Below are 19,468 nucleotides of genomic sequence, written 5' to 3' on the forward strand. Positions count from 1 at the left end.
GGCTATGTTGAGGGATAGATAGATGAGCTACAGAAATCGTCGTTAGGCTCGGCACCGCTGCTGGCTGCTTCCACAAGGAGGGGAAGGACTGAGCAGGGAATGAAAAATGAACTACCTTCTCATTTCTAGAACTACCAGAGCCCTGCTCTAGTAGCAGGTTGCTCTGCCAGACTGGACATGTTATAGGATTCACAACTTAATTTGCGGATAGCTAAGGCATTTGGTACCACTTTTCTTCAAATAGGCTAGTTTTAAATTTATTCTCATTTATGCTTGTTAATATTCCCACAGCTTTTAGAGAAAGGTCAAGGGCATGAAGATAAGATATTTTTAGCTATACAGCACAAATGTATTTAAAAGCTAAATGAAGCTCCAAGTCAGATTCAAATAATTCTCTGTTTACTAAATTAAAAAACATTGTATGCCTTGTTCCCTAAACATTAATGCAGTTAGAGTTAATACATTCACTTTCTACCCAACCCAGAAGAGAGTCGTCCAGATATTTTTTAAACCGTGCAAAAATTAAAAAAAAACAAAACACTAACCTCCAAATCGTGTGTTCAACAATTCTCTCACCAATTTATAGACAAGATTAAATACAGTAACATTTCTTTGCAAGTCTCCTTTAATTTTCTGTTGCAAAGGTGGGACATTTGGCAAGGGGAAGAGACATCTCACGCATCAGCAGCCTTGGGGAATGTTTGCTTAGAAACACACACAGTTTGACCTCTTAAAGGATCAAAGCAGTTTACTTCATCAGGTCATAAGCGTCATCAACCTCTGCAAGTTTGTCTCCATTTCACTATTTAGGAGGCCAAAATTAAGTAAATAGATTATGAGAGGAATAAATGACACAATTTCTCAGTTTATATGGGTTTTCATAAAGCTATAATTTTCATATGACAATACTGTAGGCAGTTCTTACCTATGCAATCCTTTAAAGAAATCTGACAAGCAAATATATCAATTTCTAATAGAATTTCAAATCCTGCAGACACCTCGCTGTCTTCAATCATGTCTTGTTTCATGACTGTGTATGCGGAGAAAAGACTTGTTTGTCTGGGTCCTAATGGATAACATGATGTACATTCCCACGGCAATATAAAATGAACAACAATAAAAATGATTATTTATTTTGCTCTCAGGTGCTGATCCTGTAGGTGTGAAGCAAAGCGAGTAAAGGTGCAGGGACTGCATTTTGATTTGGTATTGTATTTAAATATTCTGTAGTTGAGATCTAATTGCACTTAATCTGCTCAATAAAATTATCTTCACTGTTATTAGTACCCCAGACTTGTGTTATTATATAATCCTAACCTATTTTTTAAACAGACATTTTAATCTGCTGCTTAAGCGTTTATTAGTGCAAAGCCACTGCTATGCAGAATACATTCACCTCTATTTGCAAGCGGCAAGCTTGAGGAAGTCCAGATATTTGGACATGAATGCTTTGAACCTATTACCAAATGCTAGTATCGCCTTTCTTAATTTTGTTTATGACCTTAGCACAACAAACACCAGCAAAACTCAATCCTGAATCCTAAAAATATTCGACATGAAAAACATGACATTGGATGATACCACATTGTATTTACAAATGACAAATAGTCAAATGCAATATATGTGTTCATATACAACAGCTTTAGGATGGGTCCCTTCTTTCTTGTTTCATTTCTAAATCTGAATAAATAATCTTCATGTCAACTAACCTAAATGCATGAATTATTTCCCATTTTGAAAATCCAGAGATGCTCAGTTATCTAATACAACTGTCAGCCATCAACTGCATTTAATTATCTATATGTTTCAAGTCCACTGCATGCTTATGTATATAACTTGCACAATGCACTAGATGTTTTATGAGACTAGAATAAAATGAGATATGTCACAGTCTAATGCTCAGCGATATGGCAGGAACCGTATTTGCTTTGTCTAATCCTAATTTTTCAAGGAAATGTAGGTAAATTGAATACTAGTCTCCTCTATCTTCTCCACACCCCTGCAGCTCCCAGTAATTTTTTAACCCATAGGATATACTCCAACAAATTTGACAGAGGAATGAATATGAAGTTCTTACAAATTTTACAAAAAAATGCAGTTTTCAGATCCAAGCAAACCTCCCTGCCGAGGACAAGGCAGGCACATCTCTGGCTCTGAGCCATTCCAAGAGGGAGCGGGTGCCTGCTCTCCCACAGAGTCCTTCAACACGGGGGTGACACTAAGCCAGCTGCAGGACCTGCTGCCCCACAGGGACAAGAGACATGGGGCAGCATTCAGGACTAATGAAGAGACAAGGGAGTACATGTGGAGAGGGCACAGCACGGGGGGAGAAGGTAGGAGCTCTGTCTGTGCAGAGAGCAGTGGCACCCAGGAGATGGAGGACTCTGGTAGGAAAGCAGGCTTTATTAGTTCCATTACTCAGGCACAGTTCCTTTTATTAGGCCACTTCTCAAACTCTTTACAGGGAGGGTGAGGGAACAATTTGGAGAATGCTGGGAAAAGCAGAGATTAAGGGAAGCTTTCAAGGAATAGAGAAGGTGTTGCCTCACCAGAGGTACCAGACAAGAGAGGACAGGGGGGCGTGAGGGAAGGAGAAAGGGAGAGCAGGGTGGAGGGCAGAGGCAGACTGCAAAGCAGAGGTGTCAGACAGGAGACCAAAGACAAGCCTGTCGTAAAAAAGAGAGGGAAGAACTGTAGTCAAATTTCTAAGAAATGAGTAGCTGAGGTGGAAAGCTGGGCCACTCCATGCTGCAGCGACAGAGAAAGAAACCACCGAAGTTCTACAGCCAGAGGGGATTTGTTGGAGGAGTTACGGTTTAGAGACAGCAAAGCTGACAATCAAAGAAGGCACAGTATACATGGGAAAGGTATGTCAAGGCAGGAAGGAGTCGTGGTTATTAGCTCAAGGAAGGGACAGCAGTTAGCACCAGGCTGACGATCGGGGCTAAACGTGATTAATGTCCACAGGGGGCTGGAGGCTGGGGGACTGGGGAGCAGGGAGAGTCCAGACACTGTCTCCTGCGGAGGAGGAACACGGAGACGGCGATTTCTCGTTTTGCTGAACTGAGCTTTAGTATGGAATTTAGGGTGCAGAATTTAAAAGGAAGAGAGTGGAAGCTTTTAACACTTTTGAACCTCATCAGCTGCATGACAAAACTTTAATGGGAAGATGCATTTTATGAACACCAGACAGTGAGAAAATCATATAACCAGTGAATGCAGAAATTCATCTTTATTTATAGATTCCTACTCAAATTGTTTGATATCTTCAACTCTCTTTACAACCCATCATTTCTGCAAATTTCTATGCAGAAAGAGCTATCTCTATGCCATTACACTTTGTGTCATGCACCTCTCATGTTAAATTTCAGGCTGAGTGCTGATTGTACAGGACAATAGCCTGACATTTATAAAAATTGTCAAAGCATCATAGTAACCAAAGAACTATTCCAAAAATAACTTAAATTGTGTTAATGCTCTAACTGTACCGACAGCATTGTTGCTGCATTAGTTTCGTCCACAGAAAATGCAAGAATATAAAAATATCAAAAAATATTATAAAATAAATTACAGAATTACTTTTCATAAACAAAAATGGTCACTTTTCTAAAAATCAAAGCTATAAACATGCTCCTTTCTCAGGTTGAGATAATATAATGTGCAGCTTAAAATGAGAAATGTTGGATACTTATCACAAATAAGTTCTGCCTTACAATCCAGAAATTCTTATTTCTTCTCATCACACATAGACATTTTATGTTTAGCATACTGCCAGCTCCTGACAGATGCCACTGGCTCTTCCAAGACTGTCAAAGTTATCCCTGAGAGTCAAAAACTAACAGGGTTATAAAAATAAAGTTTTAAAATATTTTAAAATGTCAGGAGCCAGAGTGCAAACCACCTGCCATAAACTGCACCTTGCTGTGCCATCAAGAGACAGAAAGCTGCAGGATGCTGCTCTCTCGGGCACTGCTCTCCACATTTCTGCGGGTGACACAGCTTCCAGACAAGGCACTTCACGAGCCCTCCGAGGGAGACTACCATAGAAATACGCCCACTCAGCGCAGGCTTCTCTTCCGCACCAGTCCTTACACCACCTTTATAAATGCAGTATTCCCAACAGTATGCTCAGCTGTGCACCAAAGCTATGCCCCGTGGGCCACGGGCTTGTTCTCACTCTCACCGTGTCATGCCCTCAGCAGCCCCATTAGCAGGCTGGTTGTGTCCAGCTGCTTACCCCACAACTCAGCAGAGCCTGTAGACACCCGACAAAACTGGGGACTTCCTGGCAAGTTCTGTATTTCTACGGTCCCCTGGCAGCCCATGCCTGTTCCTGCTCACCACGTCCCTGAAATGGTGGCACCTCTCCCCACAGGCAACCAGATTCCACTTCCCTCCTCAGTAACTATGAAGTACTTGATCTCTCCACGTAATCCCACCCTTGTGCTTTTGCTTCTTCTTCAGAGGAACTAGCACGGCACTTACACAAACCATAAAGCTAGCCTGTAATGGGAAACAGAAGAACATACAATTTCCTGCTTAAAAGCGCGTGCACATTTGCTCATTTGGTATCTGGCCCACCACACTACAACTGAGATTTTCCTGCGAAAATACAGATTAAAGGGATGGCAATTCTGCTCTCCAAAAATGCTACTCTAGACAAAGAAAAGATGTGGTTCACTGTATATACCATAAATTGAAAGCAAAGTGCCTGGCCGTGCTTATTCAAATAGCCATCTCCCAGCACTTTCCTTTGAGGCTTCAGGAGAATACTGTTCTCCCTTGCATTTCCTTCAAGACTCCTAAGCACCCTCTCTTACTACTCCCAGCATTCAAGGAGACGCTGAATACTCATGCATGAATACTCTGTGTTGTATCACCAGATGCTTCCTCCTTCCATGGAATGGATTTCATCTTGTTTCTCATGTCCAAACAAGTTGACAAAGCTTGCCTACATAACCAGGACAAGCAGAAACTACATGTGCTTGAAGCTGAGCATTGTAAATACTTGAGGGACAAAGACCTTTTGTTCTGTTTACAGATCTTCAAAGAAATTAGCAAAAAAGTTCCAATAATCTCACCAAGGAAACAAATATGGACTCAGCTGAGGATGTTTACGTACTCCTGTTTGGGGTTTCAAGGCCTGTTCATGTTCCTGCTGAAGTTAAAGTCTGTAGGCACTGCCTTTGTAAGCTAGTCAATCAGTTACTTCAGCAAGGTACTTAATTCCCCTCTCATAATCAGATCTAGCTTCAAGAAATGTAGAAAACAGGAAATTCAAAGAGCTCCTGCAAGCCAACAGTCACCAAAGTGATTTTCTTTTGTGTGAAGTCCAATCTGATTATGAAAATGCAGAAGTGGAAATCAGTAACTAGTATCTATGCACTCCTGATAACTTGTTATCTGACTGGAAGCCAGCCTAGTTGTCTCTGCAAAGAAGATCTGCAGACAGAAATGTCAAAGAACACAAACAGTGTATGTGCTCATATTAGATTTATTTTTGTCAGACTATTTTCATTTTGTTAAACACAGCTAAAATAGATGACTGTGTTGTTTGGGGTTTTTTCTTGCAACAGGCAAAGGGCCACAAATTCTCACTGGAGAAAGAAGAGTTAGTTTTAATTTATAACTGTAAAAATAGTATTATAAATTGCTCCAAGGACTACTACTTTAATGTATTACCTTACAAAGGGAAATACAGTTGTGCCTGTGACAATCTAGTGTAGGCTAAATTAACAGTATGTTTTTACTTTTCTGTTATCAAAAGGCTCAACCTCACATCAGAAAAACAGAACTAAGCCAAAAAATTACAACAGGAAACAGAATACATTATAATCAAATAAAAAGATTTTGATGTGTTATGCTTACTTCAGTGGAAACAGAATCAGATTGCAAGACTCCTATTAACTTAATAAGATCTGCTTTATTGTTTATGAAATTGGGTGAATGTGCAAGGCAACTTACACGCAGCATCTCTTTTTTTTTTTTAAATAAACTGCAATGATACAGGAGGTAAGAGCTAATAAGAGCATTGTAAGTAGTGTAGAGCAATCAACATTTTCAATATTTTGTAAATTAAATTGCCTTTGTAGAAATGTGGCATCTCAAATATTCTTACAGAAATGTCAGAAAAAGAGAGTGTTAAATTAGAAAAATATGTAGCATTTGAAGTATGCACAGATTTAGGAACAGAACCAGGATTAGAGGCCTCAGGCAGCAGGAATTGGGAATGTCATACAGTATTAATTCATGGGAGAAACGACTAATTCACATGCCACAAACCCCAAAAGGAAAAAGCAGTGGATCTGTTGGCTAGGACAGAGACTCTAACTTACCTTTTTGATAAACAATTTTTAAAATGTTATATATGGATTCTACAAAAGACAAGTAATTTACCAAGTAGGAAAAAAAGAAGCCAATGATAATTAAAGTGTCAGGGACCTGCTATCCAGAACATTGCTCTTACATTAGTTCAAGCTTGCAAAAATGAATGGGGAAACATTTAAATCTTGATTAAAAGAATTTTGGGGTTAGGAAAGTTTGGGTAAAATCAGTTCACTATGACACAGTGTCTTCTAGTTTTACAGCCCCTCTTCACAGAAGTAGCAGAAAGAGAAGGTATGAGGAATCTTAAAGGACCTTAAGCACACAGACAAGGAAGCTCTGTTTCTCTGGATCTTCACAGTGAAAAATCCCAACCTCCCTCCCCCACCTTTGTCGCCAGCAATTTTTCCGAGGGAAACTCTTGCAGTCCATTCTCTGGGATGTCTCTACCCCATCCCTGGGAAGGACAAAATAATGGGGAGGGGCCAGATAGCTGTCATCAATACTCAGAGCAGGTTTTATGCTGGAGAGAGGGAAGTCTCCCGTTATAAAAGTCTGTCACATCTTCAAGGAAGTGTTTCACAGACCGGACTTCATTCTTTCCAAGCATCGACTTTCTGATCTGTGAACGCCAATGATACAGGATGCCTAAAAAGACTTTGAAAAACTCAGAGGAAGAAGGGAAAACTCCTAAATGACCCTCTCTCCTTGTGAACAACTTAGAGATCCTAGAGGGACACCCAGACCCATCTGCATGAAATCCTACAGAAGAGTAGATGAGATTGCCTAATTTAAATGCCACTAGCACACACACCCTTCTGAGAATTCCAGCGCTGCTAACTTTTTATAGTCTTAACTTTTTAAATACAATAAAAGACCACCTTACTGACCATAATTGTTTGTATTTGTACTTATAACTTATTCAGTATGCAAATCAAACCTGCTAACTTCATGTCTGTGCTACCCATGTAATAATGTGGAATGATACACTCCAGTGAGAAGCCCTGTGTCCTGCGGTGTCTACTGAACTCTTGTTTTTAATTCATAAATTTACCATAAGTATAAAATATACTCTTTTCTAAATATAAGCTTCCAGATACCTTCTGCAACAGAAGATTCCCAGAGTTTTTCAAGAGTAAACTGCCTCTCATGAGAACGGCAGAATCAGGAAACACTCCATTTGATGTATAATCATACGGGCCAGTTTCTTTCTCTCATTTGCTAATGTTACAAAAGGCAGTTTACAAAGATAGTTTACGGGACTAAAAAGAAATATTGGCAGAATAATTCATTTCTACCTGTGTTGCTTTTTAGTAACTAGAAACAAGCCATAACTAGCAGCATGTAACCGACCAATTCTCCACAGATTACCAGTAAAACCTACATGTTTTCAGAAATATTCCAATTTACGTAGCCTGTTCTTTAATATTATTTCTGAACATAATAGATGTAAAGAAAGAAGAAAATATACACAAATCTGAACAATGGGATAATAAGCCCGTGATTAACTTCAAAATGAATCCATTGGAGGAGATCAGTATGTCATCCTAAATATGCTGATCTAAATAGTCAATTCTTTTTGATATTAAGTATTCTACTTACACCACTTCACAGATATGGCTTAAGGCATTTTTTTCAACTTTAGTAGCTCTCCATTTTGTGTTGAAGTGAATGAGACATTTCAGAAACATTTATTTTGTAACTATTTCTACAGGTACATGAAGCTGCAGTTTTTATGCAGGATATTTTTTTACAACATGCCACAGAGATGACCCCTATACTGTATCAGTTGATACCAAAATATCTTCCAGTTGTGAGGTTCAATGTTAAGTAGAATACAAATTCAAGAGGAAAACAGTTCCACAGGTAGTAAAAGCTGTAGATAGCTTTAACATGTGACCAATTCTAGCATCTGTCCTTAATTTGGTGTGAAACTCACCTCTGAAATCCAGTCAACAAATACTGCATTTACTGTAGTTGTGACAGAAGTTAATGGACTTAAAATGTTTTCACCTCTCAGAAGTTGTTAAAGTTTAAGCAAAAATGTCTGTTTAAGCAAAATCTTTACATCACAATAACTAACCCAAATCTGTTACTCTCTAAAACACAGACACAAGTCTTCAATTTTTGAAGAACTGCCTACCAGCAAGAAATTCACACCCTTGAGGCAGAAGCACCACATCAGATATAGTAGTTCTAAAGAAAATTCAGACCTAGACACGCCCAAAACAAAAGACAGCCCTGTCCTTCAACTGGCAAGACTCATGGCCCTGGATTTGGCCACACGAGGTGTCAGAGGACTAACTTCATAGAAGGAGCTGAAATACGAACTTGAAGTGTAGACGGAAAGGAAGGAAGATCAGACTCTTGAATGCTCAGGATACATCAGAAATAAATCAAACACTAAACTCACATTCCTATTTTAGCCATCAATCATTTTTTTATAAATTACACTTCCCTTGCAAATTTAGTAGCGATTCAAATGCAAAACTCTTGCTTGTTAGCATCTAAATATATGATATCCTGGGCGTAACAGCTAGTACTGTGGTAAATAATTTTGTGGGTTTAGATTTTTCTTTTCTTTGTTGTTGGACACTGTTGTAAATGTTACACAGAACACTTAGCTTGTCCTTCTAGTTCTAGATTAACTGCACCGCCGGTCCCAGTATAACATAGACCACTTAAACCACAAAACAAAGATTCACTTCAGTAGCATGACTGCCTCACTTGCCCCATTAACAGAACAGGAACTGGAGAGAAACTACAAACTTAGTAACAGGTTTAGCAATATATTCCTGACATTTTTTTTTTTGTTTAAATCAACATATTGATGCCTGAACGATTAATGAGAAAGTGTCATCCTGTTTCCATAAAGGATGTAATTATGAGCATCTTTCAGTATAGAAGTAGATCAACTTTAACTGCTTTTAAAAGCTGTCCTCCATTTCTTAAACTTACGTATGCTACAAAGGACTTATGTAACACACAAAACAGTCATCTTTAGCCACTGTTTTTCCTCTTTTATGTACCATGAAAGACAACTTGGGATTTTCTATGCTGTCTCAAAAATAAAAAAAAAAAAGATGGAAAAAGCATTATACTTGATATATACCAAGTCATACAGCACCAGAGAATGGCCTTAGTGAGATGAAAGGGTTAATCACTGCTTTTAATTACCCCCAAGTAACTTTAATGAGACTGAATACTGCAGCAACATCTATAAACACAGTTAAGACATTAGCAGAACACCAGTTATGAAAGCCCTACCAACAGTGCCTGTACAGGTTTGGTTTTGTTTTGATCAAGATATAAAAATGTTACCAACTTCTGCTGTTTGGGGTATTTGCAGACACCTGCAAAAAATCTGTACGACTAGGCAGCTTTAAAGAATGTAAAATGCAGTAGTAACCATGACAATAAGAAAAATGCTTTTGCTAATCTTTTTCCTTCAGACAACAATACTTCCAAATAGTGGTGTTTTTCCACCGTATTATGACTTTTGCTTGTCGCTCCCTGTGAATCCAGGCCTCCAGTCCTTGTAAACCTGAAGCTCCTGGCAAAGCGAAGAGAAATTTGGGGTGCACTATTACCACAGAATGAGGTCTAACCAGTCCACCAGCACCTTAAGTGACTGTGGTAGGGTGGATGTCATTTGTTGGCAACTATGTCTTATTTCATTGTTGCACAGAATAGGTAGGGAAAAAAATTATTGCATTTTTAAGATAATTGCTTTGCAAGCAAATAAGGAACCTACACAGTAACAAAAGCAGAGTGCACATAGGTTACTTCTATGGAGATCATAAAACTGCTGAGGTAGGTTAGAATTTGGCCCCCACCAGGCTGACCATAAACTTCAAGAAAACAGCCTGGGACTCCTCTGCATTGATTTTGTCTAGGTTTTGTGTTAAGTTGTGGGTTTTAAGCACTAAAAAATAAAATAAATAAATATTCTTCGGAAGTTAATCTTTGTTCTCTAGTATTTCTCCAACAGACTTGCTCGCCAAACTAGGATAGTGCTTTCAAAAGGTGTATGTGATTTGGATCTGAAGTCACAATTTGAAAAGTGACTAAAGGGCTGATTTTCAAAGGCATTAAGATACCTAAAGATGCATTAAGCACTTAAAATTTTTAAAACCTTCTGGGCATCTAACACCTATTTCAATCACTTAGTCCTTTCTGAAGATCCCAATGGGCAGTTATCTACATTTTATGTGTCTATATGCCTTTGAAAATCTGTACCATTAAATACTTAACAACTTAAATCCCCCTGGCTTTTAATGAGACTTTGGGTCCTAAAAAGCGTAAGTACTTCTGAAAATTGGTCAAGCCACTCTCTCTGGTCTTGTCTTCTTTCTTTTAAAGAGCCATCTACTAATGCTTATCCATAGCACGTCAGTTAACTACAGCTTCAACACTGTCAGACTAACACATTATACTGTGCACAGTCAATTTTTTAATGTAACTACACACAAATAAAGGTCCTGAGTACAGACTGCATCCTCACAAGACTTTCTGAAACTCCAAAACAGAAAATTAATTCCAACCTCTAACCCCTGTGAATTCCCCCAAATCATTGTTTCAATGTATATGATCCAAAATGAATATAATTTAGGCTAATAAAAAAACCAAACAGCACTGTTTAATTACCAAGTGATATATTCAAATCGCTACAAAAAAATTCTGAAAGACAGCCGTACTGCAACAGAAAATGTTCAGAGAAAAACTAGAAAAAGCAGGAAGTTGTGAACAGGCTCTTTAGACAGGCAGCAATTCCAGAAAAGAAGACAAGACTTAATTCTGCAATTTCTTTTTTAAACAAAAATGTATGAAACTATAAAGCATTCCCTTATGCAAATGTTTTAAAGATTTATCTTTTGATCTTCTTTCATGTCAATGGGAGGTAACTTGCACTGACCGTATTCCCAAAAAGGAAATGATTTGTAAATTAGGAACGCAGGGAATCAGATTGCCACCTACAGGAAAATTTAGCATTTATTGTCAAGAATGACTCACAAAGAATACAAATTGCCATCCTGCCAAGCACTTTTTCAGTTTTGGTTATTATGTCAAAACCAATTAGTATTTTCTTTTGTACAACTATATTGTGAACTTCCTAAACCCAGAAAGACATTAACATTTCTTTTTATTTAAGAGAGCATTGCTTGAAAGTTCCATAATTCAACTACAAAGCAGCAGATTGTAATCATGCTTCAGTTAAAGAATTTTAAGTCTGCTTACCTGATACAATTGGTGCTAGCCTGAATATGTCTGATAGTCTGCTGTTGACTGGCTCATAAGGGGAATCTTCAAGCAAGTCATTTCCTAAAGACAAAAAATATTGAAATTTTTTTCTTTTATGAGAATTTCAGGATAAGATTTTGTGGTTTACTTTGAAGTGAAGTTACTCTGTAACAGCAAAAAGTACTCCCCTTTAATCTGTTTATATGGCTATTACTCCTCAAAGAAAATCTATCAAAACAACTGAAAGAAGCCAGTTGTTTACCCCTGTCACCAGTTCTTTTCTCTCCTTCCACCATGGAGCAGGTCATAATTTGCAGAGACAGCCTGTGACATCACAGGGACTGTCCCATCTCATGCCAGCAGGAGAGAGGCTGCAGCAGGGATGTTCCTCTTCACTCACTCTACCAGCAGAGCTCTTTTTCAGAGGAGCAGCCCAGGTAACTTCTAGCATCTTTGGAATAAAACACTCCCGACAAGATGTTGTTGGAAGGGCAACTTTTTATGATGCAGAAAATGTCCCAGAGTAGTGTAATTTATTATGAAAGTTGGAACAAAAATATGTATTGACTCATTAAAACATTCCAGATGATACCTGGATAAATGAACAGAAAGGGATGACTTCCCTTTTTGCAGAAGCAGCTACAGAAATGACTTAAATGGGGACCACACTGAAGCGAAAGACTGCATCTTCAAGTCCAGGGGCAGAGCAAAGCTCGGCTGAAAATGATGTATCTCATATAAGGGCCTGACTGTTCTTGGTAAACTATGGGAAATTTGCCAAGATCATCAAGAACAGAAGTCCCGAGTCAATCACTGTCATAACCCTTCTAACTGGCACTTCTACAAGCTCAAGGAAGCACAAACTTCTTTTTTTCTGCCTCAGCATGGCCAGGGAATACTGCTAGTAAACACAGGAAAGGAAAGAATAAACTTTTCCTTAAAACAATGCTCCTCTTCATATTACATTTAACTTTCAGCAAAGAGCTAAGAAACTAGTTCCAGCGTCCCATGATCTCGGTAGGTGAGTCGTAACTAAGGAGTTTAAATATTATTAGGAAAATATCTCCAAATGATTGTTTTTGTAGCTTTTGCACTTGCTAGTGCTCTTTATCTTTTGACTCGGGTTTCGAAAGGTCAGCTGGGTCCCCTGGAGGAAACCCTCATTGTGGATTTCCCAACAACAGGAGACGGAGCAGCAGCTGTTCTTGAGTCGGATGAAAGGTCCTCAGTTTGCAGCTGAAGAGCACAATGTGAATTATGGGGTCAGGCTCTGGGTTTAGCCTCAGTGGCGGTAGCTAGCCGCGGATGCGAGGGGCTGCAAAATCACGCACCGCGTGAGGGGAGTGTAACGTTTCTTTGTTTCCCAACGTACCCTGTAAGCTCTGGTACATGCTCCAGTAAATGCGCAGGCAGTTTTTCTCCTTCTTCATGCCCCTCTTACAGCGGCAGTTGTACAGGGATTTCTGCTTGAGAGCTTCCATGGCGCTTCTGCATTCGTCCTTCGCCTCCAGGCCCGTCGCCCGGCTGAAGTTGCTCTCTTTGCCGGCTACGCACTGCCTCAGTGTCCTGTATTTAGTACTACAGCTCTGCTCCTTGAGACACTGATCGCTGGCTTTCACGCAGTCCAGGCGGTCCCCTCCAGGCAGCCCGCTCACTTCTGCAGACAGAAGTACATCTAGAGAGAGGAGACACAAACCGACAAACTCTTGTTGAGGGACGAGGCTGCTTCTACCAGGTCTCCAAAGCAGGCATCTGGGAAGCACAAAGGCACCTCCTCACGCTGCACACTGCAGCCAGCCCCAGGGGCAGCAAACCTCAGGGCTTCATGCTACACCTTCGGAAAAAGCACTCGGGGTTTTCCTGGTCTTAGATCCACTTTTGTGGGAGTCCAAGGAAACAGGACGTTTTAACCCTGCTGGGTGATTTATGTAAAAGCACGAAAAGGAAAGAAAACCCACAGGGGTTAATGTGCCTGACAAAACAAGCATTCGTTATTCCTTAGATCCACTTTGGTGAAACAAGTAACCTTTCCGTTTGAGTGTTTCACTGAGGGGTTAAATATTCGGCCCCACTTTCCACAAGAGCTTCGCTGTGATTTCAATTACATCCACGAACAGCCCGCTCGGAGAGATAAGTATCCTCACTGATTGATATTAGCCTCTTTCTGCGTCAGTCACTTTTTAAAGGCTGTACGCATTTTTGCTTATTCTACATGTATAAAGGCAGAATTTATGACTTCCACCCCCCCTCCATTTCTCTCCACGTATGATGCTTTTGCAGGAGAACAAAGCAAATTACATTAACTCTCTCCTCTCCATCGTGCCCCCCGTCACGCTCCCTCAGACACACACAGATGGAAACGCAGACATCTCCTGTGGAAAGGAAACCACTTTGGGCTGCAAACCACTCGCAGCCAGGCAGGCACGCAGGCAGGCTGCCAGGTTCAGGTGAAGATGTAATCCTTCAGCTGGCTCTTGTCACACACCCCCCCCCCTTCCCCAAGCAACCTTATCTTATTAAAACAAAAAGTTTCCCCGTAACTTGTCAGAACCCAATTTAACAAGAGGCTACGCAGGCAAGTATCTAAGTCTGTAATTTCCCAGAGCTTTAAATGTAGGCTGGGTTAACTGATGTGAGGCAGAACCATAAAAACTACTGGAAACTTCACTGTTCTGCCTAAACAATAGACTGACAACCGTCAGGCATCCGATCCCATAAACCCCACGCTTTGCTTTATGAGGCGATGTACAGCCAGAAATCAGACGCCAGCAACTTACCCACTAAGGGCAAAGCGAAGTACAAGATAGCGAGAAACATCTTGATGTCTTCGGATGGTTTCCCCCGACGAGCTGACGTGCCACGACAAAGAGGATCAGCATGTAGATATTCCAAAACCGCCGAGGTCCGAAGGCTCCAAGTTCAGATCCATTGAATTCAAAGGGGGGAAAAAAAAAAAAAAGGAGGAAAAAAAAAGACCCCTATCTCCTCTTCACCGCCGCCACCACCAGCGGCGGGAGCAGCGACGCGAACGCTGGGCTTTTTCCCGTAGATTTCAGGTCTGAGCAACCTGAACACACCAGCACTGACTTCAGTGAGGAAGCGAGAAGCGCCCGCACGGGTATATGTGTGCGTGTGTGTGTGCGTGCGTGTGCGAGTCAGCAAGCGGGAGCGGGGCAGGAGCCGGTCGCCTCCTTGGGTGGGCAGCGCCCGTTCCCAGGGAGGGACCCGAGAGCGCAAGGGGGGGGGGGGCGGGGGACGAGATTCGCGAAGCCCGCCCGCCCCTAGCCCCGCAGCCGGGGCGAGCCGCGGACAGCCCCGCAGCCCCTCACAGCCCCCGGCTGCCCGAGCCCCCCGGGGGAATTCGCCTCTCCCCCGTCCGTAACTTTATTTATCCGTTGGCGCCGGGGCGGGGAGGCGGTGCGCGGGGGGCAGCGCAGCTTTCGCGGTGCGCTCGCCTGCGGGTCGGGGCGCGGCGGGGGCAGGTGCCGCGCTATCGGCAGCAGCTGGAAAGTTTGGCCGGGAAAATTGCGGAAGGGGGCGAGAGAAGCTCAGCGGGAGGCGCGGAGCCCGGCCGCAGGAACACCCCGGGAGCGGCGGGAGCGGGAGGCGCCGCCAATGGACCGAGCTGCGGGAGAGACGGCGGGGGCGACCGCCGGGGTGAGCGCGGGGCTCCCCGCAGAGCCTGCCTTCCCCCCGTCCCCCCCTCCCAGCCGTCGGTTGGGCCTGCGGAGCACCGCCCCGCGCAAGCAGCCCCCCGCCGGCCGGGGGAGGCGGGACCCGCGGCGGCGCATCCCCGGCGGGGCGCGGTGCGGGGCGCAGTGCGGGGCTCGGCGCGGTGCGGGCGGGCCCGGGCGGAGCGCGGCGGCTTCCCCTCGGCCGGCGGGTAACGGGAGCGCGCGTACGTCCCGCCGCCGTGACGGATGGCGCGGGCGGAGGGCTGCCGAGCGGCGTTCCCACGGTCGCTGCCACGCAGCGCTGCCCCGCAACCGGCCGCGCTGCGATCGGCCCGAAACAGCGTCGCTTTCCACAGCGCCTGGCTTCCGTCTGCCGAAAACTCGACTCAAGTGTTTGTGTGTTTTAGCTGCGTCCGAATGTTGCCTTTAAAAAACAACAAACATCAGGACAGACTTGACTTGGCAATTTTGTTACCAGGCTGTTTGGCCCACTTCAGGAATTTGCTGCTCCTCGCAATAAATTTCGCCTAAAGGAGTTCGCCTCGCCTGGTGAGATGGAAGATGATGAGGCTGGCCACTTTTATAGCGAAAACTGCATGGCAGATGGAGCTAAACGGTTGTAAGGTACTTCAGAAACACTTGTTTAAAAGCTGAGCATATGCCAGGGTATACAGAGAAAACGATGCGCACAGAACCCGAGTGGAAGCATTTGTTTGGTTTTGTTTTCCTTTCCTGTCACTTCTTCTTAACACACATATTTATATTTCTACCGAAAAAAAGGCAAAACTGTCCAAAGTACTGATTCTCTCCATGAAGTCACAATAGTGATGTCAAAGTCATAACTGTCTGTGCTTGGGTCATTCAATAAGATGGGGCACATACTGTCACACGTCACAAAATCTATTATCTGCTGCATGTACAAGGACATAATTGGAGAGAAACAAAGGCAGATTTCTAGAGCATTTCAAGATAATTAGAAGGTGCTAAGTTGGTGATGACACTGATGATACAAGCCAGCTTCAGCTGTTGAAGTAGCTGGTACTTAATGAAACAAGTTGGCCTCCCAAATGCTTCAGTACAAATTGAGCTGGGTGATGCAGAGAGGTGATTACTTCTGCACGACACCGCGATGGCACATGGTACTCTTTGTGTAGAAGCTATCTGCATGTGTCATACACAGGTAGCATTATTCGCCTGTTCTTTACAAGTGTAAGTCAGGAATAGCTGCAACGTTCACAGCAGAGCAAGGCAAGTGAAATTAAGACTGAAATCCAGGCCACTATTTACAAAACCATTCATGCATTAACGTCCTGAATACATATACACACACACATACATATACACACACAGTATTATTTGGCATACAAAAGCAACACATTGCAAATCTCTGCATTAATAGCTACTTTCGCTGCTACAAAACACAGCTTTTGTGGGGTGTTCACTATTAGAGTGAAACTGAAATCATGTATTAAGTGTTAAAAGTCGAATAAAATGTTACTGACAGTTTAGAAACAACTAGACAGCTGGAAAGCACGTGTCTGAAATTCTGAATGTTGTCACTAAATGCTCCTCTTGCCAGCATTTTGACTCATCTGTGGAAAACTAATACCCAAAGTGAAAAAAGGTTAAAATGTCTTAATCCAAAAAAGTTTTAAAATGCAACCTTGTTCTGAAAAAAAAAAAAAAAAATCCAAGGAGGAAGTCCACGCTACATACGGTTGCTCAGAATGTCCAACCGCTGCACACTCTTCAACAGGACTGTAGGTGTGAGAAAGCTTCCTGCAAATCACAAGGACATCTGTTCCACAGCAGAAATAACATTTATTAGTCATTCCATCTCTGAAAGAGAGGGGGAAAAAAAAAAAAAAGGTAGTCAATTTATTTCCAGTATTTTTTAATTTCTGGATGCCATCCTTTCCCTTTATTACCAAACTGATTTCCACGTCCTGCTAGCACTAAGACACCCAAGTACTTTACTCTCTTCACAGAGGATTGCTGTGGTTCTGGGTAGTTGAAGTCACTTGTGTGTCACGTTAACACACGCGGGATGCAGCTTTCCTGAAGTGCTGTGTTGTATTAGTACTGCTTATGTACACTGTGCCGCAAATCGTAGATAGAAATCATTTTCATATTTTTAAGAATTTAAAAAGATACCAGACAAAACTCCATAAGCCACTCTGTGGCTGGAGTCATAACCCTTCTGCTCTTTGCTCCTTCTTTTCCAATTGCCTTTTGCCTCCTCTGGGGTAAAATGAAGTCAGCGGATGCTTTGCTCTTGAGTTCAGTCAAACCAAGGTCCACCTTACAATCTGTGTCTGACAACCACTCAAACCATAAAAAATAAACCATACTGAAGAACTTAATGTGAACATTTTGAAGATATTTAAGCAGGTTTTCTATTCTGTCCATTGTTCCAGAACAATTAATACAATACAACATATATAAGGTACAGCGAGTAGGGACAAACATTTCATCAGCAGACAGACGACAACATAATCACCACTGAGTTATTGTTTAAAGGCCATTACAATACAAAGAAAGTGGAAGACAGTACTGGCTACTTCAACTGACTTACTGCCAGCATTAACTGCTAGTACTTCAGTCTTTACATAATTTTAGTTACCTGGTTCTTTCTAGTTACCTACAGTAGCTGGTATTCTTTCATTAGCTGGTATTCATCGGAAAATTTTAATGAAGAAAAGACAAAGTAACGAGGACAGAGGGGTTATTAGATACTAAAACTTCTATCTAAAACAGTGCTTCAAACACTGTGCTTTCAAAGTAGGTCGGGACAAGTGAACCCATTAGGGGCAGTTTTAAGCTTCTTGTCACCTCGCAGGCTGAACCCAAATGCTCGGACTACAGCAACAGCATCGAACGGCACCTGCGGCCAGGGCCACGTGGCATTTGAGGCCAGCCATACGGGATGTGCAAAGTCAGAACGCTATCTTTTCTGTATTGACTTTTACTGGATTTCCTTCTGCCTCCTCCTTTGCAGGTAATTTAATGCCTGACAGCAAACTCTCCGAAGGGTGTCACGTGCAAAAAGAACGGACTGAAATGCAGTTGATGTTGTTTTGCAGCCAGTCTCACACGCAAAAGCTGCGCTGTTGGAGCACTGCATTAGGTTGCTACAGCAGGCAGCAGTTCAGATGACAATGTAGTGGTAAGCTGACGAGAAGGTTGTTGAATGAATACATTGACTGGGCTACAGTTAGCCTGCAGATTCCCTTTGCCATCTCTGCCATAGATCTCCTTTTAAAGACTGAACTCTGCAAGAAAATATCGAAGTTGGAGCCCAGCAACAGTTACACAGCATTATCTGCAGGCCCAGTAGATATGTGAAGAGAAAGTATGCTGAGAATAAGAACAGCGTCATGAACTTTAAAAACAATTCTTTGGGGAAGGACTAGGTGAAGCAAAGCTGAAGCTGAACTAATGAGTCAGACATAGCAGGTGGGAAGAGCAAGCAACTGATGGGAAAAAGTCTGTGTGCCATGGGAGCACAAAAAGTAGTGTTTACACAGGAGGCTTTATTCAATAATGAGAAAGTGAGAATAGAAAAGTTAGAGAATTACCAGGGACTGGGGGAACAATCTGAACCGCATTTTTTGTCTTACATTTGTCTGCTTACCATGAAGTCAAAGCATCTAGTGGTGGGAATAAGGCAAGAAGGATTTGCTCAAGGCATTAAAGTTTTGTAAAGGACAGATTAAATAACAGTGCTCCAAAAATCAATTTTGAGGGGCTTATGGAGCCTTGAATGGGCTTTTGCAGCACAAAAGCAAGATTGAGTTTTTACTGAACCTGTCATTTATTTGGGTTTACAGCCTGCAGTAAGCATCAGGAAAAACATAAAACGAAAGCAAAGTAAGCAACGAGCACTCACACAGTAAGCAAATAAAAAACATGTGGAAGTGCAATCCAAATTACTGAGTGATTTAATTGAGGCAAATCTATAAGAAAATAAAGTCTCCCCCCCCCCCCCCCCCCCCCCTTAATCAGACCTGGTAGTGAATTCCCCCAGCTGTTCTTGGCCAGGAAGTTTTTGCTAAACTCTTGCTTTCCTGTCCTCACCAGAGGCCGTGTCTATGTAGGATCAGACCACCTGGAAGGGGAAAAAAAAAAAGGGGGGGGAAAAGAAGCTGCGTAACTGCTCACTGGATTCATGTCTAATACGTGACCCGATTACGATTTCAGTAGAACAGACACATAAACACCAGCACAGC

At 42.2% G+C, this 19,468-nt stretch overlaps 1 protein-coding gene and 1 long non-coding RNA gene across 3 annotated transcripts in view; one reads left to right on the forward strand and one right to left on the reverse strand.

Annotated features, from left to right (window-relative positions):
• Positions 1–14,931, reverse strand: part of GFRA1 (GDNF family receptor alpha 1) — a 154,223-nt gene extending 139,292 nt beyond the window's left edge. The window contains exons 1-3 of the mRNA XM_009934620.2: positions 14,343–14,931; positions 12,938–13,240; positions 11,563–11,646 (exon numbers count right to left, since the gene is read on the reverse strand). Coding sequence (XP_009932922.2) covers positions 11,563–11,646; positions 12,938–13,240; positions 14,343–14,382 — 427 coding nt within the window. The 5' untranslated portion in view covers positions 14,383–14,931. The remainder of the gene's footprint in view (positions 1–11,562; positions 11,647–12,937; positions 13,241–14,342) is intronic.
• LOC142361671 (uncharacterized) lies at positions 14,845–19,182 on the forward strand. 2 transcript variants are annotated; one of them, XR_012764310.1, is made up of 3 exons: positions 14,845–15,222; positions 15,718–15,863; positions 18,079–19,182. It is a non-coding gene; the product is annotated as an uncharacterized LOC142361671 (long non-coding RNA). The 2 variants fall into 2 exon arrangements; XR_012764311.1 differs by having other exon boundaries at positions 18,238–19,182.
• Positions 19,183–19,468: the final 286 nt, after the last annotated feature.

This window comes from Opisthocomus hoazin, chromosome 6 (assembly GCF_030867145.1).
Source record: "Opisthocomus hoazin isolate bOpiHoa1 chromosome 6, bOpiHoa1.hap1, whole genome shotgun sequence".
Classification (NCBI taxonomy): Eukaryota; Metazoa; Chordata; class Aves; order Opisthocomiformes; family Opisthocomidae; genus Opisthocomus; species Opisthocomus hoazin.